Source organism: Vespa crabro, chromosome 1 (genome assembly GCF_910589235.1).
Source record: "Vespa crabro chromosome 1, iyVesCrab1.2, whole genome shotgun sequence".
NCBI classification, from domain to species: Eukaryota; Metazoa; Arthropoda; class Insecta; order Hymenoptera; family Vespidae; genus Vespa; species Vespa crabro.
Window position 1 is genome coordinate 7772462 of NC_060955.1, and position 25748 is coordinate 7798209.

Consider the following 25748-nt stretch of genomic DNA (forward strand, 5'->3'; position numbering starts at 1 on the left):
TGTATTATAAATGTGTAACATAAATTACATCGTAAGTAATGTTGATTTCACCGAGTTGAATTCCAATACTAATTCAGACGATAAGATAAAACGGTATACTAAAAGATTACCAACTGTCGAGATTATTTAACCATATGTATATTTGTTTCCTTTGTACATATAGTTATTCGCATTCTCTATGTAAAAACATATAATGACGATTCTTATATACGACTTGTATATGCTCAATTTAGTGTTTTTTGTGAGTATATATATAGAATATATAGACATTACATATTTATTTTACATCGTCATATTATTTGAACATATTTTTTAAATAAATTGATAACGAATATCATTACGATCAGTGTTACTTTTTATATATAAAAAAGAGTTCAATGTTACTTTTTACATATAAAAATATAGAAACATAGAAGAAGTTATATTATTTAATTGAAAATACTACTTTAATTGATCACGTATTCAACATAATTTAATAAATCTAATAACAGTAAACTAAAACTTCTGTAAATTTCTAAGTGTTAAAAAAGTAAAATTGTTGTATACTTATAAATATTACTATATGTATATGAATTAATTTTTTAAAAATGTAATATTGATTAAAGTAGTAGCGCCGTGTGGCACCACTGTAGCTAAACAATATGGCAATCGTCAGATCTCCGTTTTCTTTCCATATAAATAGCTGTCATGGTAAGTCGCATATAATAATATCTAAGAAATATAATGATTAGAAAGTTATTTACAAATAATAATATTTATGAATAATAACACTCCATAATATTTTGATGAGGAATTTATTATAAAAAGAAAATGAACGTTTTATTATAATAAAAAGTTTACGGACACGTAATATTTATAATACCATTCATGCATTATATTCGTACGGCATAAACTAAATGCGTGAAACATTGTTATCAATCATTAATTTTTAACCTTTTCAATTCTCTAACGAGTAAATAATTAATTATATCAAAAGAGTACACATTAATATTTCAGAGAGAACTAAATGATGATTTTAATAAGAATTTCATTTATATATTACTAATATTTTTCTAACCTTAGACTCTCATTATTTATTAACATGTTTAGTTTATTAAGGAGTTTATTAATAAATGTTTGCAAAATTTAACAATATTTTATAAACTCAGATTCATTGACCTAAATTATTGGATACCTATTTCCTTATTTTTGTCATAAAAATCTGTCTAAAGTTCATTAGAATGATCGAGTGTGTTATCGTAGCTTCTCCGTGTGAGTGTCGTGAACAAACAAGCAGACAATTACTATTTCACGGACATAAACATACACCATTCAATGTATATAATATGAAATTCAATAGTGGAGCTTCTCTTTCGCTGCAAGTTTCTAGAGACTTCACAGTACTAAAACATTTTCTAAAATGTCGAAAATAGCATTTATACCATCAATGAGGAGTAATTCTTGACCGATTTTGATGAATAAGGTCGCATTTAAAAGAGAATTTAATATACAGCGTATTCTTTTTAAATTTTCGAAAAAGATTTTTATTTATACATAAACCATTTCCGAAAGGAACTATTTTTCAACATGATTTTTTTTCAAAGAAAATAAAGTTTTTTCAGAAACTCGAAAAGAATACGCCGTAGATTAAACCTTCGTGTTTTAAATAAGATTTCGTTCATCAGAATTAGTCAAGAATTAATCTGTTCTCATTGATGATGTAAACTATTAAAAAGCAGGGATAATGAACAGTATTAATAAAATAATCTGAGACTTTATATAGTCAAATGGACAAAAAACAACAAATCTACAATTTATAATCAAATTTTTAAAATGGTCATTTTACCGGGCTTGGCACAGTTAGTGTTAATGATAATTTGTATTATATATTTTATCTAATATTATTACATATTACATCCTTGATTACATTCGATATATCATAAAAGCAAATAATTATTTTAAAAAGAAACTATTTGTTTCTTCGTCTATTGATTTTTAAATATGAGATTATTATTAAAAGTTCGAGAAACAGTGTGTGATCATAAATATATCAATTCAATATTTTTTTGTAACATCAAGAATGAATACGTTTTATTGCATCTTGTTACTACGATTCAAAAATTTCTAGGAAGATCTTAGATTAGAAATAATAAGAAAGGTTCATCTGTTAGTATAACGTGCGACGGAAGTGAAAACGTACTACCATTTTAGTACACTAATCTCATTCGCAAACAATTTAAAAATTGTAGTTTATATAGATTACAGATTTAAAAATAACTATTTAAATTTAAGTCATAGTAAAAGAAAGGTAAAAGATAATAATAATAAATAATGACTTATTAAAAATTATATTAATATAATTTCTATTGAACGAAAGTATAAAAAAAGTTTGATACCTTCCGGCTTTGATACCCAATTATAATCAACTACTAACTCTTAACAACATACTGCGTGACAAGTATCACTCGATAAGTCAACCCAAATTTTTGATATTTTTTTTACATTTAACGCAACCCAAATTGATGACATTCACCAAAAATCGACCAGATTTCTGGTTCATTATGGTTAAAGTTAAATTCACTACTTATGGAATCGTCGATGATAAAGTAAAGTACTTGATGGTCTTTAAGGTCTTTGATCACGATACGATCGAGCAGATTTCAGACAATACGACAGGAGCCCGCTACTGATAAGTACAAAACTCTCAAAAACGCGATAATCTCACGAATCTCTGATTCCAGATAAAACCAAGTAAAAAACTTTTACGTGAGACAACGCTTGCAAATAGAACATCTTTTCAACTTCTGCGACAAATACGCGAATTGGCTAATGGTTTCGTTGATAATATCATATTGCACCAAAAACAGCAACTCTAGACAAAAAGAGCTCCGGTTATACATTTACTACAACACTACCACACAGAAATTCCTGATTGACTCTGGGTCCGTCGTGTCCATGCTATCTGCAAAAACCGAAATATCGACTTACACTCTATCCTGCAAATTTATCATAAACAAACACATACGGCAGTAAAATCATCAATCTTGATTTAAATCTCCACAGAGATTTCTCCTGGTTTTTCATCATCACCGACGTAGAAATAGCAATCATCGAAGCTGATCTCTTAACTCACTACAATCTGCTAATTGATCTAAAACATCAACAACTGATTGATATAGTGACTCATCTCTCGTCAAAAGGAAAAGCAATGGAAGCACAGCATTATGGCATCTCAACTATAAATTCAAATTTGCCTACTAAGTAAACTCAATGATCCCACTGATCCAGACATGTACAGCCCTCCGCTCACCCAAGATCTCTTTCCACGTCTACACAACAAAAAACGTTACAGCAAAATCGACGGCGAAAAAGCATACCTACAACTATCTATGCACGAGGACGACATTGAAAACACACTCGCAACAATCACATTGCCCGCTTTTCCGCCTTCTAATTAACCAATGGCTCTCACAATCGACGCATCCGCAACTCCCATCGGAGCTAAACTATGATAGAACAGCTGAAACGTGATACCTGTAAATCCATAGGATTTTTCTCCAGGCAGAACAGAAATACAGCAAATACGATCGTGAACTCCTTGCTATTTTTGCATCAGTTAAATTTTTCCATCACTTGCTTCATTGCCGTCAATTTGTCATCAAAACAGACCACAAATCATTCACTTTTGCCTTCAAACAAAAACTGGACAAAGCATCGGAACGACAACTACAACAGCTCGACTACATCTCACAATTTTCCACTGACATAGTTTATGCGAAGTATAATGATAACACGGTCGCAGATGCAATTATCTCGCATTAATACCATCAATATGTCATCCGTTTTCACACCTCTTTAAATCCAACAAGCACAACTGAACAACACTGAGCCAGCTGAACTGATCAAAGACTTAATTAATCTACAAAATGATGACTTCAATTGATAATTTCATTGAATCTACAAAAACTCATGCCAGAACTAGGAATCAGCATATATTGTAACATTTCGACAGGATTCATCAGATCATTCATACTAGAACCACTGCGTAAGACAGCTTTCAAAGTCATTCATAATCTCTCACATCCTAGCGGCAGGACCATATCTCTAAATTTACACGAAAAATACATTTGGTCTGAAATCCGTAAGGACGCATTCAAATGGTCTGAAGAATCTCTTGCTTGTCAACGAGCAAAAATTCATTTTCACAAGATCAAATCAAACCACATAGACGTACTTGATAACCGTTTCAACCACCTTTACTTGGACATCATCTTTCTAACGAATGTCAAAAACTGCCAATACTGCCTTAACCATCATTGATCGTTTCACTAGATGGCCCGTAGCTATACTTCTGAAGAACATGACAACATAACTATACTTCTAATCGTTACTGCACTATACGAACATTGGATTTGTCATTACGGTAATGATCAAGAAGAAACTCAATTGGAGTCAGCGCTTTTTCAAGCTTTCGCTCAGCTCGTGGGAGCAACAAAAACTCTGACGCAACCCTACCATCCTCAATCCAATGGAATTGTAGAGAGGATGCATAGAACTCTCAAAGCAGCGCTGATGTGTTCTCCTAAACCATGGATGAAGATCTTATCTATAGTATTATTAGACTTAAGAACCAGCTTTAAACCTAACATCTAAGCCACCTCAGCTGACATGCTATATAGTATCTGTTTACGTATACCAGGCGAATTCTTCATCACTGGTGAACAACAATTTGAGTCACAAATCTTCTTGGAGAAACACAGAGAATTCATGCGTGGACTTAAACTTACACCGACTGTTCACCACAACAAAGCTAGGATCATCATTCTAAAAGATCTTGACACCTGTTCTCATGTATTCCTGCGCTGTGATCACGTTAAAGCTTCACTAAAAGCATCGTACATTGATCCATATAAGGTCATAGACCGAATAAGTAACCGGGTATTCAAAATTAACATCAACGGAAAAATATTTCAATAGGCAGATTGAAGCCTCTTCACCAGACTCTTCACTAGATCAACAAGTCCAACCACATCACTGGGGTTCCATTACAGATAAACCTAAACGAACTTACACACGTAAAGTCAATTTCAAACTTCCTACAGAAACTCATGTGAGAGTAGCTGTGGTGACCTTGTTGCGACTATCATGCCTCCTCAGGAAAGACACATAACTAACACGCCTCGATGCCATCAAACGTACATGTGGAAAACCAACCAAAGTGAGTGCTTTATAACGAATAATAACGAAACAGTTTTTAAATCAAAAGTATACAACAATTTATATAAATTAAAAGGTGCATATAACAATAGTAAGACAATATTTTCCAAATTGCTAATACATGTGATACGTCTAGGACACAGGAACCAAGACACAATTCAAGCAGTGGTATCCAAATCCATGATTAAAGGAATTACAATAAAGGACTGTGGAATTATGGAGGTCTGCGATACATGCAGATGAAAATGACCAGGAAAAATAGATCTCTTTTGGAAATGGCCAGATGTTTGTTAATTGATGTCAAACTTGAGAAAAAGTATTGAGAAAAGGCTGTCAACTTTGCTAATTATTTACAAAATAAATTAGTTACTAAATCTACAGGAATAATCCCAGTGGGGAGATGGATTGGATTCGAAACCAGATTTCGAACACATGCATATTTTTGGATCTAAAGTCTACACACATCTTAAAAAATTACGAAAGAAGTTGGTTGACAAGGCAAAGGAATAGGGATTTGCTGATTTTGACAATAACTGTAAATGATATTGTCTCTTAGACACAAATACAAACAAAATAATTATAAGTAGTGATGTGAAATTTACTGATTCGATAGTAGGCTTAAATGAGAAAAAAGATATTTCAATAAGATTGGATGAAAAGGATAGCTATGATTTAACAGTAAGTCTTCTTAGTGCCATTCCAGCCTATATGGAAATGAATGAATAGGACGAAAACAACATCGAAGATGAAGCTGTCAATAATATCGAAAAGAGACAAAACCTATATCAAATAGAGGATGCGGACGCTCTCGAATAATAAGGATTGAAGCAAGAGGCAGACCGCGAAAATTGTACTTCGAGAGTACAACTAATTCAAATAATATTGCAGGATACACTACCGAGATTTCCATAAATGATGCCATATACAGAAGGAATGCCGATGAATGATTATTGGCAATAATCAGCAAAGTTAAGTCAATATTGGAGAAGGATATTTGGGAATTGATCGAGCAACCAAAGGAAAAGAATATAATTGACTGTCGCATGGTGTTAACAAACAAGTACAAGTCAAACGGAGCGATTACTAGGAAGAAAGCCAAGCTAATAGCTCGAGATTTTAGCCGAAGACCAGGTATGGATTTTACAGATATTTTCACACCTGTGGTCAGTTTGTCTGAGCTCAGTTCTCCTTATAATGACATTGGTTGCTCATGAAATGAGCATCAATTAGATAGATATTACTATTACTTACTGAAACGATCTGCTGGAAGAGAAAACATACATGGAAGAACCAGAAAACATGTAGAACACACTTAAGAAACTAATAGATATGGAAAAGGCAAATAATATAATTGGAATCACCGCAAGGAAATTGCTGAAGCAATTTGAAACTGGAAACAAAGTTCGTGTGGATTTTTCGTGGACAACCCAATATGTAGAAAGAAACTTTTCACATCAAGTAACAATAGTAATGTTTATTTAGCTATACAGTATATATTTAGATATACAGTAGGTATAGACTATAACTTCCAGCAGCTATGGCTGTAGTCTCTAGAAGAGTCGAAAAGTGTATGATTTTCTTCGTATTCCCGGGGTCTTTTTCGTCTCCTTTGTTTTTGGCGTCTTTGTTATCTCTCACTTTGATTGGTTACCCACGTGTGTCTTTGGTAGCGCCGAGGCATGTTAGTTATGTGTCTTACAGGAGGAGGCGTAACATTCGCCACATTTGCAAATTAAAGAAGGCCATCTATGATTTAAAGTAGGCGGATAGACAATGGCACATAAAATTGGATAAATGGCACAAAAAATTATGGGAAAAGGATTTAAAATCATCAAACTTCGATCCGCCGTGATTAAGGAGAAGAGGTATTGTTTCCCATTACCGACGACATTTCAATATTATCTAGGGACATAATGAAGTTTCAGCAAATTAAAAATGGTTTTACTAAAACTTTTGTTTTAGTTAAAGATTTAGGAAATGTTACATATTGTCTAGGGATTGAGTTTACTGTTAAGTAACATGAAATTAAACTAAGCCAAAGGATGTAAATAAGAAAATTGTTAAAGAAATTAAATATGTTCTAGTTCCCGCTAGAGCCAGATACTGCGTTAATTATGGAAAATCAAAAGACAAATAAAGATAAGCAATATTTATACCGTGAACTAATAGGTGGGATAATGTATCTAGCAATTGTATTTAGTTCCGACATATGCTATGTCATGAGTTATTTAATTCAATTGAATAACTGCTATGAGAAATCACACTATAAAGTAGCCAAAATGGAACTTAGATATATTAAGAGCACAGATCACTATTGCATATCATATAAATCGGGTAATAGTTTTTTTAAAAGGATTTACAGACTCTGAGATTGCATAAACTATCACCATTCTTATACTGATTATGTTTTTCTTCTTGGTTCCTATTTCATGGGATTTGAGATAGTAATAGACAGTTACGTTATCAACTACAGAGGCGGAATATGTGGTCATTACAGATGCTGCAAAAGAGGTCTTTTATCAGGTCTGGTAATAATTAATATCGTTTTCTAATACATTTCTAAAACTAATTTATTTAAACAAAACAAAAGAATTTAATCAACGATATAGTTTTCAACGACTTGTGCCCAACGCTCAGGTAACATCTTAATCGTTTTAGTGCCAAGGGTTCTTCAAAATCCGTGTTGGATTATGCCATGCAGCGCGATAACGCTCCATTCATTTGTTTGCGAGTAATACCGATCAACGCGATTGCGCTGCTCTTTTTTTTCGTCGAAATATATCGATCGGCGCGTTCGCTCTTCGTGTCGTTAGTCAATTTTTTATTCCTAAAAGTTTCATCAGTCATATCAGAAACATATTGTACACTCAAAAGTGCGCGAAGTATTCGGATTTTACGTTTTGTTTATGTGATAACATTTTATAACACAGGTTTTGGTTTTCCAATTCAAAAGGTAATTTATACATTAGTTTTTTTTAAATTAATTTAATTATTTATTATTCGTGTATCCCTTGAAGGGAAATGGATACGAAAAAGAAAAGAATTAAGTCAAGTTGGAGATCTAATAAATCTGACAACTAATGAATCTGATTATAACAGTAATAAGATCGTTTCAGTCTCAAAAAGAAGGAAAATAGACGTTTTTTATACATCTGATTTGATAGCGAAGATAGTATTCCATGCAATTTTAACTGTTCTGCTACGTCTGCAAGTACTTCTATCGATAATATAAGTGAACAAGGGGATTTATTTCTCTTTACTGAAGACACTGGACCACAGCCATTGCTAGCTAACGAATCTAAAAAACTATCGATTACTTTAATCTGTTCATCGATTCATCCCTGTTAACAATAATGGTTCGCGAAACGAATAAGTATGCTGAACAATTAATAAAATCACATGAAATCCAACAATATTTTCTTATTGGATCTAAAATTCAAGGAGCATACCTTGGTTTTCAAAAATGTTTTCGCGAAGTAGATTCCAGATTATTTTTCAATGTTTTCACTTAGTTGATAATAAAGAATGTTTCCCACCAGGCCATGAAAAGTACTACCCATGCGTAAAATTTATTCCAATAGTTGAACACGCGAATAGAGTATTCAAACTGTACTATAAATCGCATAAGAAATTATCTATCGATAGTAGGAACTCTATGCCATTCGAGCATCATGCAATATGCCGAATAAAAAACACCATCGATAGGGTATAAAATTTTGGATGCTTTGCGACGCAGTATCCAAATATTGTTGAAGTTTTTAGTGTTATAAGGGTGCTAAAGGAAAAACTAATAATACTAAGTCACGAGAACATGGACTTGGATACAATGTCGTATAAATTTATTAGACCAAAGCCAGTATTTAAATAAAGGGCATCATGTATTTATCAATAATTATTTCAGTAGTATTGCATTGGCCAAATATTTATATTCCAAAAATACATACTTAACGGGAACAATTAGAAGTAATAGAAAAGACGTACCTGGCGATATAAAAACACCTAAAATTAATGAAGCGAAATATGTCCGAGATGGAGAAGTACTTTTGTGTGGATACAATACATCAAATTTAATTTGTGCGTATTGCAAAAAAGGGCTTCATCCACTATGTCTTGATAAACATGCCTATTTTAAAAATAATAAACATTAGTAATCTTGTTTTATATTTATTATAAATAAAATATTATATTGTTTTTTTATATTTTCAAAAATGTTGGCAACATATGTGTACTATGCAGAAGTATATGTAAATAAAAGTAAATTAAATAAAAACTGCTTATTTATGCAGGTGGTTTACGATTATTTGAAAAAAAAAAGATTAATTACGAGAGGAAACTGATATAACTCGCGACGAACTACATTCGGAACCGAGTGCGTTGCGAATTGACAATCGTGACTAAACATCGCGGTAAATTTCAGCACAGAATGTGAACAGCGCGATCGTTCTGCTTGGCGCTAAAACGGTTAATCCCTCTATTGTAAAATTCTTGTAATTTTGATTCAAAAAATTCGGTCAAGGCACTTTTGAGGCACTCTTCATTATTGAAATGTTTTCCAAGAAAAAAATTTTGCAAGGAACGAAACAAATAATAATCGGAAGGGGCAATATCAGGAGAATGTGTAGGTTGAGGGAGAACTTCCCATCCCAACTGACGTAGTTCTTTCGCCGTGATTCTTGCAGTATGCAGTCGTGCGTTACTGTGATGAAAAATGGCGCCCTTCCGATTAATCAGTACTGTTTAGTAATCAGTACAGTTCTTTTTCTCTCAAAGCTCGAGTTAACCTTTCCAGTTAAGCACTATACACTACACTTGTAATGATTTGGTTGACTGGTAAGAGTTCATAATGAATTTTTTTTAAATTCCACCAAACACATCATTTTTTTGCATGCAGGTCAAGCTTTGGGATGGGCTGCGGAACTTCACTTTTGTCCAACCATTGAGGCCGTCTCTTCAGATTAACATAAAGCACCTATTTTTCATCTCCGGTAACAATTTGCTTTAAAAACGTCAAACGGTTTTGACGAGAGAGTAGCGAACTGTAAATTATCACTCTTTGATTGCGGTTGTTTTCAGTTTATTTATGTGGAACCCACTTTCCAAATTTTTAGACCTTACCAAGTGAACGCAATTAATTGCAAATAGTTTTTTTGCGAACAGTTTAAAGCTGTCGCAAGCTCTTGTTGCGTTATTTGAGAATTTTTAACCAAAAGAGCCTGAAGTGCTTCTTGATCAAAATTGGACACACGGCCTTGACCACTTTCGTCTTTCAACGAAAAATTTCCCTCTCGAAATTTCTTAAACCAACGCTGACATTTTTTGACGCCAACAGCATCTTGACCAAGAGCACTACAGATATTTTTCGCAGCTTCATTTGCTTTTTTTCCTAAGTGGAACTCGTAAAGCATGCAATGCCCAATATGCTTTTTATCTGCCATCTTTTTAACCCTAGTTTCGCAAAATAAAACAGTTCAAACACAAACTTTTTGCAGCAAAGCTTGTTAATTACATTTCACACTTTCTGTATGTACCACATATTTGTAGGTTATGTTGATGAAGTTAGCGTCAAGCAGGATTTTAAACAAATACTAAAAACAACATTAATTATTACTAGATCTGATATTTAATATTTAGTACTTTCTCGGAACTTTGGTTAGGAATTGAACCCGACATCTCCATTTACAATGATAATGCGAGCGCGTTGAAATTATTAAAGAATTCCTTATACTATACGAGAACGAAGCACATAGCGATACGCCATCACAATAAAGTAGATACTATGCCATGGACTTTTACCCTTAATATGTGCGATATGGTTTAATGAATTACAAGTCGTATGCAGACTTACAACAAGTTGTGGATATATATTTTGTGAAGAATGTTTGAGAATAGTGATTCATAAAAAAAAAGATTCAATACATAAGTCATTTATCACTCTAGAATCATGTATACGGCTTTTCTTTTAATTACATTGTTAATTATTAATCATTTGTATCCGTAAGCACATGACGATCGTCATTTATTACCAAGCGTGAATTATTCTTCGAGCCGCGACTTTCATTTATCATAAGTAGAGTTGTGATACAAATGCATTAAAAAGCTAATATGTTTATTTTACGTGAGATAGAAGATAAAGTTTAATAATTTCATTGAAGAATTTGATTATACTTTGATTTCTTTATTATTATATTTTATAGTGTGATGACTTTTCTATATGATTCTTTTTTCTTGATTATAATGTTGAAAGAATTAAGTAAACAGAAGAATAATTTTCCTAATAGTTTTAAATATACACATATACACACACATATATATGTCAGAATTTAAGTTATTTGACTTTTTTTGTAATTATTAAAAAAGTATTAAAAATTACATGACACTAACAACTTATAAATATTTAATTCCTCGTTATTACACTATGATCAATATAAGAGTATTTTTCTCTATTTAATAATCATAAAATAATTGTATATTTTTCTTAACATTTTATTTCAATCGGTTTTGATCATAATTATTTAAATTTTCTTCTATTTTAAAAGAATCTTTTTGGTGAAATAACTTGACAATGTTATTTCCTATTTCTCGAAATACAATGCAACAAATGAAACATGTAAATATTTAGATTCTGTTTCTCAAATGCAATCAATAAGTACAAATCATGAATGATGGAAAATGTTAGAAACATGAAATTCTGAAGTTTTAAGTAATTTATCAATAGTATAAAACAAAAAACAATCAGGTAAAATATAAATAAAATAAGGAAATGAAATAATGTCCTCATATAGTTTTATTTTTAACCCTCCATTTTTATAGAATCAATTTTATAGAAATTTAAGAAAATGATTACATCTGATACAGATGAAGATGAAGAGCCACCATTGCAAAAAATAAAAATTACATTTTTTTTTATATTACAAATTATAAATCAAAAAGAAGTAATACCTTTTTAAAAGCTTTAATCAATTTAAGAAATTCAGAATCTCCTGTATCAGTAAAAACAAATTTTATTAAGAAGCATACAAATGACACATCCACTAGTAAAAAATTACTACAAGAATTAAATTCTTAGAAACATATGAGTAGAAAGAATAATGATAATATTGCAACTGGTATTGATCAAAGTCATATCATAGACAAAATCTTAAAAGTAAAGCTAAATGTTTTTAAAAAAAAATATAAAGTGAAAAAGCATTTGAAAATCAATTTAAATTAAGTGAAAATTTACATAATAAAACACAAAGAACTGAAAAGATATATAAAAGTTCCTTTGTTAAATTAATTGAAAAATATCACACATCAAAAAATAAGAATTAAAAAAATTTTTTTTTAATAATCAATGAATACACATATATTATTTGAATACATAATATAACCTTTTTCCAATTACCTTCATTCTTATTTCTATCAATTTCAGATTCAATTCTAAGATTATGTCCCTTTTTACTAGTCATTGTGATTACTATGAAAGAACTTGACAAGTCCAGAAAATTCAAATGACAATGTTACTCAGGATTCTGCAAAGAAATATATATGATGTAACATCTTATGAATGACATGAATCATAATAGTCATGCGATAACATCGAATGTTTTCAGACAGAATAATATATATGAACAAAAAATGTAATCAGATAGATATATATAAGATATATACACACATATATATATATATATAATGAGGTATTATATATTTATTTTACATTGTCATATTATTTGAACATATTTTTTAAATAAATTGATAATGAATATTGTTACGATCAGTAAAGTTCAATGTTACTTTTTACATATAAAAAATATAGGAACATAGACAAAATTATATTATTCAATTGAAAATACTACTTTAATGAAAATATTACTTTAATAATTTAATAAATCTAATAATAGTAAACTAAAACTTTTGTAAATTTTTAAACGTTAAAAAAATAGAATTGTTGTATTACTTATAAATATTACTATATGTATATGAATTAATTTTTTTAAATGTAATATTGATTGAAGTAGTAGCACTTTGTGGCAGCACTGTAGCCAAACGGTACGGCAATCGTCAGATCCCCATTTTCTTTCCGTATAGACAGCCATCATGGTAAGTCGCATATGAGAATATCTAAAAAATATAATGATTAGAAAGTTATTTGTAAATAATAATATTTGTAAGTAACAACACTTCATACTATTTCGATGAGGAATTTATAATAAAAAGAAAATTAATATTTAATTATAATAAAAAGTTTACGGACATAAATATGAGGATAACCTTTCGTGTATTATATCCGCATGGCTTGAACTAAACGCGTGAAACATTATTATCAATCATTAGTTAAGCGTTTTAATTCTATAACGAGTAAATAATTGGTTATATTACATAAATACGCGTTAATATATCACAGAGAACAAAATAATGTTTTTAATAAGAATTTCATTTATATATTTTCAATATTTTTCTAACCTTAGACTTTGTTATTTATTAACATATTTAGTTTACTAACGAGTTTATTAATATGTATAGTTTATTGTAAATGTACAAAGAGTAAATACAGTTATTCTTACATTAATCGTTTCATTTTAGCCGCCTAAAAAGGATACAAAGGGATCTTCCAAGCAACCCCAAAAGACCCAAAAAAAAAAGGAAGGTGGATCTGGAGGAAAAGCTAAGAAGAAGGTTTGCAATTTATCCTGTATCTCTAGGTTTTTTTTTACATGTTGTATTACATATAAAAGTATTATCTCATGTGATGACAATTTTTCTTGCTTGATTAATTGTGGAAGCAAAAATCTGATTTAATGAGCCTGATGAGATATGTTTTTTTTGATAAATGTATAACATTATATATGTATATTTTTTAATTCTACTTAAATTATGAATTGGTATGCATCTTTATTATTGCAGAAGTGGTCCAAAGGTAAAGTGAGAGACAAATTAAACAACCAAGTGTTGTTTGATAGAGGGACATATGACAAATTGCTGAGAGAAGTTCCTCAATACAAATTGATAACACCTTCAATCGTCAGTGAAAGGCTGAAAATTAGAGGATCTCTTGCTAGAAGGGCATTGATCGAGCTACAACAGAAAGGTTTGATCAAACAAGTAGTTCAGCATCATGCTCAACTGATTTATACTAGAACTACGAAGGGAGATGATCCAGCGACATAAAAATGTTACACTATGTATAAAGTTGCTTAATAAAATATTTGTATAAATCAGTATTTTTTATAATCAATATTTTCAACTGGTAATTAATGACTTATTTAATTTAAAAGACTTCTTACATTATTTAAGTATGAAAGCAACAATCTATTTGAAATTCAATAGAAATTCAACCAAAGTTTTCTTTGTACGTAAAAAATGACAACTTTAATTTAATACAGTTCTAAATAATTGATTATCGAATACATAAGCGAATTCAATGAATAAAGATCAATGAGAATATAATGAATGTCTGAGTATCTATTAAAAATCTTATAAAAATTGCTAACAATAATCTCCATAAGAATTCAAGTTATCGATTAATACTAAATTTTGTCCTTCCGTTATAAGGTATAAAAAGCGTACAAGGTAAAGAAAAAGAAAATTCTCAAATTTTTCGTAAGGCTAGTTTCATGGCGCCCTCTCCACCCACGCGTTGGTTCGTCCCTGACGATAAAAGTTGGACTGACGAAGGCGCGGCTGATAGGAAAGGACAGAAGAAGCAACAAGGATGGTAGTGGGGGAAGCGGTCCGCTGCGCGCATACCGAACTCAGGCCGCCGAACGACGACAACTATACTGGTTCGTAGCTGCACATCGCATTCTCAGTCGCGAAGCCGAGCGTAGCCGAGCGCGAGGGCTCGTGGAGTATCGGTCGTAGATCGTAAGTCGCGTGATCCTGTGCCTCGCACTGGTGTGGTAGTGTAGTAGTGGTGGGGGGCGTTTCTTGGCGAGTGATCTCGCGAAGTAGAGTGAGAAAGAGAGAGAGAGAGGGAGTGAGGAACGATCCTTCGAAATACACGTACACACGTATATACGTCGCGTTACCGTATCCGGAGAAGAGCGTTATAATATTGGTTTCGCACTGGCGACGAAACTTCGCGCGAATTTGTCGTCGTGTCGTCGTCGTCATTATTATTGTTGTTATTATTGTGAAAGGATTTGGATTAGTATTTGATCGTTAATCAGCTACGAATGTTAGCTCGTATCGAAACACGTGGAAAGAAAGTGGTACCATGATACATTTTCGTGCGTCCAACGATACGACATTATAAAGGAGTTGAGAGAGTAAGATATAGAAGTAGAGTAAGAGATCGAGAGAGAGAGAGAGAGAGAGAGAGAGAGAGAGAGAGAGAGAGAGAAAGAGAGAGAAGAGAGGAGGAGGTGGAAGAAGAAAAAAAAGTAGATAAATCGGCGTAATAAAGTAGTTGGAAAAAGGAACGAAGGAAAAATGTATTCGGACGGTCACGAAGTAGACGGCAGCTGGGTACTGCGAGTCTACGTGACGGATCTGCAGGTGGAGAGGAGTCTACGAGTCAAGGGAGAATTGCATATCGGTGGTGTCATGCTACGTCTCGTCGAGGATCTCGGTAAGTCGAACGAACTAATTGAGAGAGATATATAGTAAGAGCACGTGATACTAAGCTTTCGCTAGAGTTTCACGTATTCCCTTCCCCATTGATTTTAATATATCCGTTACGATATTGATACTTGACTTTTCCTTGTGTCAAATGAACGCATTCGAAAGTCTACATTTTTCTTTTATATCTACATCTATATACATATTTACCTCTTTTCGTATCGAAGGTAAAATTTTGTTCGATCTAAACAAAAATCTCCATAGTTGGAACGATTCTCGGAGTATATCGAAAAGTAAAAAATATATTTGGTGATTTGATCCCGGTAGAGTTAATCAGTATAGAGGCAACAAGTTGCGTCGTTATCGGCATCGATGCAGGGCCGCACTTACAATTCACTCATTCTTGTCTCTCTCTGTCTGTCTGTCTCTCTCTCTCTCTCTCTCTCTCTCTCTCTCTCTCTCTCTCCTTCCCCCTCTCTTTCTCTCTCTCTTTCTCTTTTTCTCTCTCCAAAGGAACGACGAACATACCGCCTCCGTTATCATCCTCTCGTTCTCTTCGTCTTCGTTGTCTCTTTCGTCGTTCAGGGACGAACGTTGGGCGGACGAGGCGAGCAAGAGAGTGGAAAAACTGGACGCACCGAACTAGTTTAACGACGTGTAACACGACAACGGATATCGTTAAGCGAACGCGGCCGCCTAGCTCTCGTCTTTAACTCCTTGCACTTGAATTCATTTGCTTATTTGATGACACGAAACACTCTAACAACAAAATTCTTCGCGATGAGGCGATATAACATTCTCGAATTTTATCCTTTTTTCTTTCTTTTTTATTTTTTTCTTTTGTTTATCCTTTCGACTTTCCCAAAACATACATTTTCTCCTGATAATCGGAAGTTCGACGATAAAGGATAGACGATAGACAGAAAGTATTATAACTGATATTGCGAATGAATAGGTAATGCAACAGGTATTTCTTGTTTATCGTCAAAGGCCGACGCGTAGCGCTTCATAAGCGTCTTACGCAAGGAATTATTAATACATAAACATGCAGTATGTATTACGTAACGAAGTTAGGTTATCATCAAGACACGCCGTCCGAAAATAGTAATTGTTAATATAGGAATTGTATCTTTGTGATTTCTCGAGAAAAAAACATTCGAAAGTGAAAAATATTCCTTAGTATGTACAATTTTTTATTTGCGTTACTCTTTTCTTGTTTTTTGTTTCTCTCCAATTGGCTACAATTCGTGTGCCATTTTTTTTCCGTCGAACTTAAAGACCGCGAATTTTCAAATTGCTTTATACGATGAAATCATAATTTATGAGAATCTTCGCATAATCTTTCAACGACGATCGAAGGTGAACATTTTGTTTTCCTTTTTTTTTTTCCATGAAATCGATCGATGCGGTAATAATAACATTCACGGTAACAGATGAAACACAATCGACAATCGTTTTAATGATCGATGATATCATTATGATCTTTTTATATAAATTTTTCGAAAAAAAAAGAAAAAAAAACTAAACAAGAAAAGAAGAAAAGATATTTTTACAATGATGTTTATCATGTATATACTATAGAAATACTTTCCGTATATTAGATTTCATCGATCGATTTCTATCGAGAGGGATCGTTGAAGCTTTAGAAACTTTAGCTTGGATCGATCTGACGACTCTATCGAAGTATTACGAAGAGGGGTGATCCTTTTTTTATGTCATGTCATGCCTCGGAAAAGCAAGAGACACGAAACGATCTCTATAGGAAGAGGTATGGTCCTTTTAAGGGAAGGCGTAAAATCATGAGCGATAATCAACCGTGATAAGTCAATCTAGTTTGGTCCGGTTGTGTTGTTGTATCGTTACTGTTACTACTACTAAAAGAAATTTTAACGAGCCCGAGAAGCGCTCATACGTTACCTACTACAATTTGAAGGACTCTCGTGCAAACTATTTTCGTTTTATTGTGGATATCCTTATTCATTCTTATAGAAGGTATAGCAGTAGTAGTAGTAGTAATAGTAGTAGTAGTAATAGTAGTAGTAGTAATAGTAGTAGTAGTAGTTTGCTTTTGACCTGTTGCTGCTTTGAGAAGAAAGAAAGAATGTTCAGGTAAAATTTTCAAGGCCTTTCTCAGACTCCACAAATATTTCTACCGATTGAAACGATATAACATCTTCATTTCATTTTTCTTGCAAATTTTGTCTATCATAAATTCTAATTGTTTTCCTTGAACTTTGAACTTTCAAACGTGAAAGTAAAATAGCATGTCTTGTTTTTGTTCTTTTTTGTTCTTTATCTTTTTCTCTTTTTTCATTTCATTTCTTATCGTTTTCTTTCGTTTTGTTTCGATCTCGCCCACGAATAATTTATTAACATGAACGAAGGATACGTCCCGTTGACCTCGGCCTGAAAAATGAAAGACTTAAGATGTCCTTTTATAAAAAAAAAAAAAAAAAAAAAAAAAAAAAAAAAAAAAAAAAAAAAAAAGGAAACAACGAAAAAAAAGAAAATAATGAGAAGATGAAAAAAGAGAAAGAAAAAGAGAGAAATTCAATGAAATTTATCGAAGATAGATTTTTAGCACACTTAATATTTTGTCATTTATATATTTAGTTCGTTTATTGTTTTCATTTTCATGTTGCTTAACATCGTTCAATGATTTTTTTCAATCTTTAAATCGAGAAAGAGAGAGAGAGAGAGAGAGAGATTCAATAACATTTCTTGAAGATTAATCGAACTTTGAATATTTTGTCATTTATGTACATATATTTGTCGTTTTTTTCATCTTGATCGTTAGTTAAAATCTATAAACGGATAAATAAGATGTCAAAAGAAAAAAAGAGAACTTCGTCAATTCCATTCGATCTTTAAACCGAAAGAAAGAAAGAGATAAAGAGAGATAGATATAGTTCTAAGAAAGATTCATTCATAATATAAAGCAGATAAGCCATGGTCATTATCGTATACGTTTATGCTCTTTTCTTCTTCTCCTTTGAGAAGGACAAGAAACGAAGAACAAACTATCGAGAAAACGTGACGTTTGTCGAACGTCGGATTCTGCGACTCTAGACCGAAGGAAAACCTTGAAGAACCGAGATAGATCCGTAACTCTTATCTCTCTATTTTTCTTCTTATTTGGCTTAGAAAAAGAAAATAAACGAGAAAAAGAGAGAGACTCGTTCGACTATCTATCGTCATCGTCATCGTTTCTTGGTAAACTTGCTGAAATTTACTATGCGCTTTTGGCACAAAGAAAATCTTTATTTCCCCTTTTAGTAAATAAAAAAAAAAATGAATCGATCTTTTTTTTAGTTACTAATTTATGTTCCATTTCGATAAATGAGTTTTATTCAATAACATAAATCAATTGAAATAAATTAATATTATATCGTAATAATTAATTATATAATTATATGTACAATATAGTATAATTATTAATATATATATACGTGAGTTTTTATATATTTAATTTCAAATGAAAATTATAATATTTTTTCTTTTTTTTTTATTTGTTTTATCGTGATGGATTTATAATAAAAGAATTTATTAATTAATTTAATAGAATTAATGACGAAACGAATACATGATTTCTTTCTTTGGTTTTCTGTCCTCTCGTTTATGCTTGCTTTTATCTTCGCAAAATTATATCGAGTTGATTAATAAATACGTAAATATCATTATAAGTAAAATGTTTATTATAATAAAATGATGGTTCATGAATTAACTTCATGAATAAGTTTATAGAAAATGATAGGATTTATTATTATAAAATATTATATTTATTCGATTGATTGATAAATATTTCCTGTTTGTTTACAATAATATTTAATTATAGTCGATCAATCCAATATTATTTATATCTTTTTTTTCTATTCGTCTTGAACGAATATTTCGATTAATTTTTTCATTAAACATTACAAGATAGAGAAATAATTTTGTTGCTGTTTCAAAAGAAAAAAATTTCAGTGGCAAGAGTATGGCAAAATTGAAAAAAAAAGAAAATCTGAAAGAGAGAGGCGATTTATGTTGCTTTAAAAACATGGTAATCCCATTTGCATCCTTTCTTGGAAGGACCTTAAGAGGATTAGTTACATCTCTCTCTCTCTCTCTCTCTCTCTCTCTCTCTCTCTCTCTCTCTTTCTCTCTCTCTCTTGTTCTCTTCTCTGGTAGCGGTGGTTCACAGCAGCTTTCTTGAACTTCCTACTCGCCGACTCACGTATTTTCTATTTTGGGAAAATGGCGAACGTCGGTGTTTACTTTTCATACGAGTGGAAGAATTTTCCGATGCTTCGTCGACGGTCTTACGTGTCATATGTTACTTTTAGAATTTATCTCACAATAGTATTCTTAACAATATATATATATATATATATATATATATATATATATATATATATGTTTCAAAGGAACTACTCCATCTTTGTATTTCTAAACGTTTCAGTCTATGCTAAAATAGATTGAAAAAGACAAAAGAAATACAAATTTTACTTTTTTCTATTTTTTATTTCTTTTTTATTTTCTTTTCAATTTTTTTTTGTGTTTAATATCCAATTGTATAACGTGAAATTTATGTTATATAATTTATATTATACTATAACTTATATATGATAAATATATATAAAATTTATATATTTAATATATATAAGTATTTACTTATACTATAGTACGTAAATCTTATATTCATAAAATAATAATGAATTTTTTCTGTCGAAAATATGAAATAAGAATTACAAAAATACGAATACATTTGAACATGGCGTTGTAAAGGATCATCTTATCATTCGATAAAACGATATCGTTGACCCCGAAAGTCAGAGGTTTCTGACGAAGGAAGAGACAAATTGTAAATTGAAGAAATCGTCGGGGTTCATATAAAGAAATAAAGAAAAGAAAAGGAAAGAAAAATAAAGAAGGAATAAGGCGTATTCTGTATCTTTTCTTTACAAGAGAGAAAAGAAGTTCGTTTTTATAGACAGGTTTGGCCACTTTCCAAAGGGGTTGTGGCTAGACGAAAATCTTTCAGTCGTCGATAGTGAGTCATAGTAGGTACTTGTCTACCTACGCTGATTCACATATTTTTGTCCTGTGGGAGCAACGTATAAAAAGGAAAGAAAAAAAGATAACAAAAAAGAAATCGCTCACGAACATCGTTCGAAAACACGTGCATGGGTATATAGCTTCTAAGGTTTCTCGCACAATTAACTTCTTCTATCATTTGAGCTTACCATAAGCCACATCTCCCTCGCTAGTATATATAACTTCTTTTTCTATTTCCTATACGAACAAGAACGTGATATCCAAGATATTTTCACCTTACTATCCGGACGACTTTAAAGATAGCACGACGAAAGCTTTTAAGGCTCCCTTGATTTCTTCTTTTCAAATCTTTACGTTCTTGTCACTTTCGTCGTCTGAATTCTTAGCTTTGATAAAGTAGAAATGAAAAAAAAGAAGAAAAAAAGAAAAAGGAAATTTTTGAATACCAACCAAATTTTAGATACCAACACCGGTACGATTTTGAGATTATTGAAATAAAAATAACTTTTATTTTGGATAAAAAATCGGTAAGTAAGAAGAAATACTTCGTCTTATTGAATTTTATATTCAATTTATATATCTATAATGTATCCACTCGTACTAACATTGTATTATCTTGAATATTCACTTATTTATTTATTTTTTCATTTTACTGTGAAAAATAAGATATTTCTTCTTTGCACCTGATTGAATGTAACGGAACATGAATCGACTAACCGAACACTTGAAGAATCGAACTCGTGGAACGGTAATTCTTGTGGTTCGAGAGAGAAAAGTATGTGGTGTGTGCGCGCGGGCCCGCATGTGCGTATGTGTGTGTGCGCGTGTGTGTGTGTGAGAGAAAGAGAGGGCTGACGCAAACTTCGTCCGAAACCTTGACCGAGCAACGTCCATTATCGCGGTTAAACCGGGCGAACGGCGAACCATATAAGTCCAGGAGAGGAGATTCGAAGAGAGCCAGATAGTGAAGCTTTCTCATAGTCGATGTAATCCTTGAAATAAAAAACAGAGGTGTTTTGGATTTTTATCCGTTCGCTTGATTTAAAAATAATAATATTCGACATAATAAAAAAAAAATGAACAGAATCATCGAAGAATCAGAGGACAGGTTAGAAAGAGTAGACGGTTTTAATAAAGGAACATATTGATTAGAGAAATAAGAAGGGATTAGGAATTAATAGAAATAATGATTTGGGAAAAAACGATTGAAATGATTAAAAAAGACAATAAATTGTAGGATTAAAAAATATGAAGAATGTTTCTCTTTGTTACTAGTGACAGGATATTTATAGATCGTATATATATATATATATATATATATATATATATATATATATATATATATATATATATATATATATTCGTTTTATACAGATGGAAAGTTTTTAAGAGATGATCGTTCGACTTATCGTAGTAATTTCGAACATTATGAAGCTAATTATGAAACCTTGTTAGTTGTTTAAAAGTTACTATTGATATTTTTATTCGCTATGGCTTTTTATTCAGATGACTTGGTGTTTTTTAGGAATAATTGAGCTATTGTAAAATGATATACTTATGACGTAAATCTGGTTACTTATGAAGATAATGAAGTTTTATTCTATGTATTAATCATTATTAATGACAAAGATTTGTTATGCGTTTTCTTAAATGAAGAATAACAATTGGAACAATGTGTACTTCATCTAACTTTGAAAGATACAAAGGAAAATAAAGAAGATCAAACTTGTCTCCTAAATAAAATTAATTCAATTCCCAATTATGTCATCAGGAGTAATTCAACGAATTAATAAACGTAGAAAACGTTTCAAGTGACAAAGTAACAAATTTTAGGTTAAGTCAAAGTTCAGGCAAATTCAAATGTAAAGATCTCCCTTACGAAAGATTCATCTCCGGATGAAAATTATACAGATTTTGTAATCCAAGAGTCTGAAGAAAGTTTTAAAGAAGAATATAATGCTGAAAGCGTCGAGTGTAGGAAGCAATACAGCTGTGATCGAAATAAGATGACTAGATTCCATATGTAAGACATGATAATATACACACATATAAACATGTATATATATATATATATATATATATATATATATATATATATAGGATTATTATAGTTTTGTAATTTATATATACATATTAACTTATATATGTATAAAATATAATAAAATACGTATCTATTTTCTCTCTCTCTCTCTCTCTCTCTCTCTATATATATATATATATATATATATATATATATATATATATATATGTACATATTTATTTATTTATTTATTTATATATTTATCATATATAATACATAAATATATGTATATATACGTACATATACATGTAAAAAACAACCAGATAAAAATTCTGATCGGCCGAAGTATTATTTTATACGAAATAATCGAGCAACGTACAGCAGTTAGTCCCCTATTTATCACGATGAATTAGAAACAAGCGCGAAAAGTCGATTGCAAACGAGCATTAAACTGACGAGCTGATGCGATGAAGTAACTACCGACATCCTCGCAATTTATCTTGTTATTTAGCTCTCGTCATACGGCTATCCGACGTCTGACTTTTTAGGCCAGGAAATCGCTCGGAGGTATAGCTCTGCCGTATGTATGTATTCGTTCGAATTAAAAAACGTATTTCTCTCTCTCTGTCTCTGGCTCTGTCTCTGTCTCTGTCTCTGTCTCTGTCTCTCTCTCTCTCTCTCTCTCTCTCTCTCTCTCTCCATCTCTTTTTCTCTTTCTCTTTCTCTCTTTTTGTCGATATTATCTCGACTGGCTAAAAATGATTTTTATGTTATATGATAAATTTATAGATCGATTCATTAATCTCAATTATTTCGATAATATCAGCAAATTGTTTTCTAAATTTACGATTACAATATACGCGATCTATGTATGTATGTAAGTATTTGGAAAATACGAAGGCCATTTGAAAAATTCGCGATTTTTTTTCACATTAAGATGTGTTTAACGTTAAGAGTGAAATTTATAGGTACATTAAAAAAAAAAAAATTGTGAAAAATTAAATCTATCAAAATTACGATCATATGGCTTGAATTGTGATGGACATACGATTTATTATGCGTATCAATGAAAAAGGGGCGATACGAATGAGTCGTAGAAGGTTGTCCTTTCATTTCGTTTGTTTAAGTCCACGTCACGTCATCCCAATGAGATGAATAACATCCTCTCCTCTTACTTCTTTCTCTTTTTCTCTCTCTCTCTCTCTCTCTCTCATTCTCACTCTCTTTCTCACTCTGTATCCTCTTTGTCCTTTTTTCTTCGAAGTACTTACTCTTCCCTTTGGATGTAGTAACATATAAATTACGAATTAAAATCTAACACGTAAAAATTTATTTCATTTCGATCATGCCATTAATTAAATTAAATAAATAAATTTAATCAATCGAATTCGATAAAATGTAATTAATTATATGAAAGTCTATAAATCGAATTTAATTGAATTACGAATTTAATTAAAATCGAATTTAAATAAACTATATTTATTTATTTGTTTATTTTTTTTTTGTATTTCAAACGGATGTATATTAATAATAATCGAAGTAATTGCGATAGAAAATCAGCGCGTAATCATTTCGTGCTTTCTTTTTACTCGTTTCAACGTTAATAATAAGTAGCACAACGAACGCGAGACATCGTATCCAATTAATATCGAAGAGAGCAACGATTAATGACTAATGCACTTAGATTAGCGGAATAATATTACGTGGATGGTGAAATCCCATTAAGGACAGGAAGAACGATGATTCACGGTCGTCGTCGCATTTTTCTGCTTGTGTCTCTTACCCCTAATTTTCTCTCTCTCTCTCTCTCTCTCTCTCCCTTCTCTGTCCTCTTTCTCTGTCGCCTTCGAATGAAATCACACGTTATCGTGAATTCGCTCATTAAATCATTCTCTTCATCCTTCCTCTCCTATCAATCTCCTGACTCTGCACATCTAATAACGAGGACGCCTGTTAATCATCAGTCTGTATTTAATACGTCGAATACCATGGCGGAGATGTCATCGGTTGATTTTATTTCAAATATTTCATAACACTTATTTCATTTATTTAGTTATTTCGCTAACGTTTACGCATTTTCATTCATTATGATGCAAAACGACGAATACGTTTCTGAGCGATGATCTCGTATCATTATTAATGAGCTACAAATGTCGCATCGTATATTTATTTCCTAGTAGTACCAAAACAACGACAAAATATCGATATTAAAAACAGATATATTTATAGATCCGCCAAGAAATTTTGCAATCGTTGATAAACAATTTTTGGTACTATCAAAAATTAATATTCATCGAATTTATCGAGCTCTCAAAAAATTAAACATTATTCCTAATAAATTTCTAATAGTATAATGCAATCTATCAATCTCTTATAAATTTATTATGGTTATTAAAAAATTTTTAATACTATCAATCGACATAGAAATTGATATTGAATGAATTATCGATTTTTCAACAATTTTGCACTATTCCTAACAAACTTTTAACTGCTATCAAACAACCTAGTGATATTACAAAAATTTAAGAATGTTCCTAATAAATTTCTAATCCTATCAATCGATAAGAAAATTGATATTATTCAATTTATCGGTTTTTTCGTTATCAATTTCTTTCTTTTTCTATTTAAAAGATTATTAAAAGCTTTAAACCACGATAAATCTGCTCATGACCGGGATTGCGGATGTTCGTAAAAATTTCAATTCAACCTAAAGGGCATTAAAAAACAAAAAGAAAAGAAAAAAAACTTTGTCATGTCTTGTTCCACTGTTCATCTTGTTGTATTGCAACCAAGCAAGCAAGCAACCAATCAACCAACCAACCAACCAACGAATGAGAACGATGGTCCGTTTTGCGTTAGAAAGTATTGTAGTACGACGAGAAGTGTAGTAGTGTGTAGTTCGAAAGGCGATAGTAAAAGCCGGAGTAAAAAAAGAAAGAAAAGAAGAAAAGAGAGA

At 31.4% G+C, this 25748-nt stretch overlaps 3 protein-coding genes, 1 non-coding gene and 1 pseudogene across 8 annotated transcripts in view; 4 read left to right on the top strand and 1 right to left on the bottom strand.

Moving 5' to 3' along the window:
- Positions 1-671: 671 nt before the first annotated feature.
- LOC124429051 (40S ribosomal protein S25) lies at positions 672-14396 on the top strand. Of its 2 annotated transcripts, none has more exons than XM_046973854.1 (3): positions 672-690; positions 13759-13851; positions 14080-14396. In XM_046973854.1, the coding sequence occupies exons 1-3, from the start codon at positions 688-690 to the stop codon at positions 14341-14343; spliced, it is 360 nt and encodes a 119-aa protein (XP_046829810.1). In that variant the 5' UTR covers positions 672-687; the 3' UTR covers positions 14344-14396. The 2 variants fall into 2 exon arrangements, with proteins under 2 accessions (XP_046829810.1, XP_046829801.1); XM_046973845.1 differs by lacking the exon at positions 672-690 and adding an exon at positions 13209-13275.
- Positions 8218-11969, top strand: LOC124429045 (annotated as a pseudogene).
- Positions 13170-25748, bottom strand: part of LOC124429066 (testis-specific serine/threonine-protein kinase 1) — a 40715-nt gene continuing 28136 nt past the window's right edge. The window contains exons 1-2 of one of the 2 annotated variants that reach the window (XR_006943369.1): positions 15946-19169; positions 13170-13296 (exon numbers count right to left, since the gene is read on the bottom strand). Coding sequence is in view for 1 of the 2 variants with exons in the window: in XM_046973862.1 (XP_046829818.1) it covers positions 13237-13296 (60 nt within the window). In the remaining variant the exon portion in view is untranslated. Of the gene's footprint in view, positions 13297-15945; positions 19170-25748 lie in introns of those variants that run through there. The other variant, XM_046973862.1, reaches the window with a different exon arrangement.
- Positions 13917-13986, top strand: LOC124432843. Its single transcript, XR_006944381.1, has one exon. It is a non-coding gene; the product is annotated as a small nucleolar RNA SNORD57 (small nucleolar RNA).
- Positions 14917-25748, top strand: part of LOC124429032 (unc-112-related protein) — a 34198-nt gene continuing 23366 nt past the window's right edge. Inside the window, exon 1 of one of the 3 annotated variants that reach the window (XM_046973757.1) lies at positions 14917-15745. In XM_046973757.1, coding sequence (XP_046829713.1) covers positions 15607-15745 — 139 coding nt within the window. In that variant the 5' untranslated portion in view covers positions 14917-15606. The remainder of the gene's footprint in view (positions 15746-25748) is intronic. The other 2 variants (XM_046973778.1, XM_046973767.1) reach the window with 2 other exon arrangements.

Coding starts and splice junctions, on each gene's coding strand:
- LOC124429051 (XM_046973854.1), top strand. Junction 13,852..14,079: donor GAGGAAAAGCTAAGAAGAAG/GTTTGCAATTTA, acceptor TTATTATTGCAG/AAGTGGTCCAAAGGTAAAGT.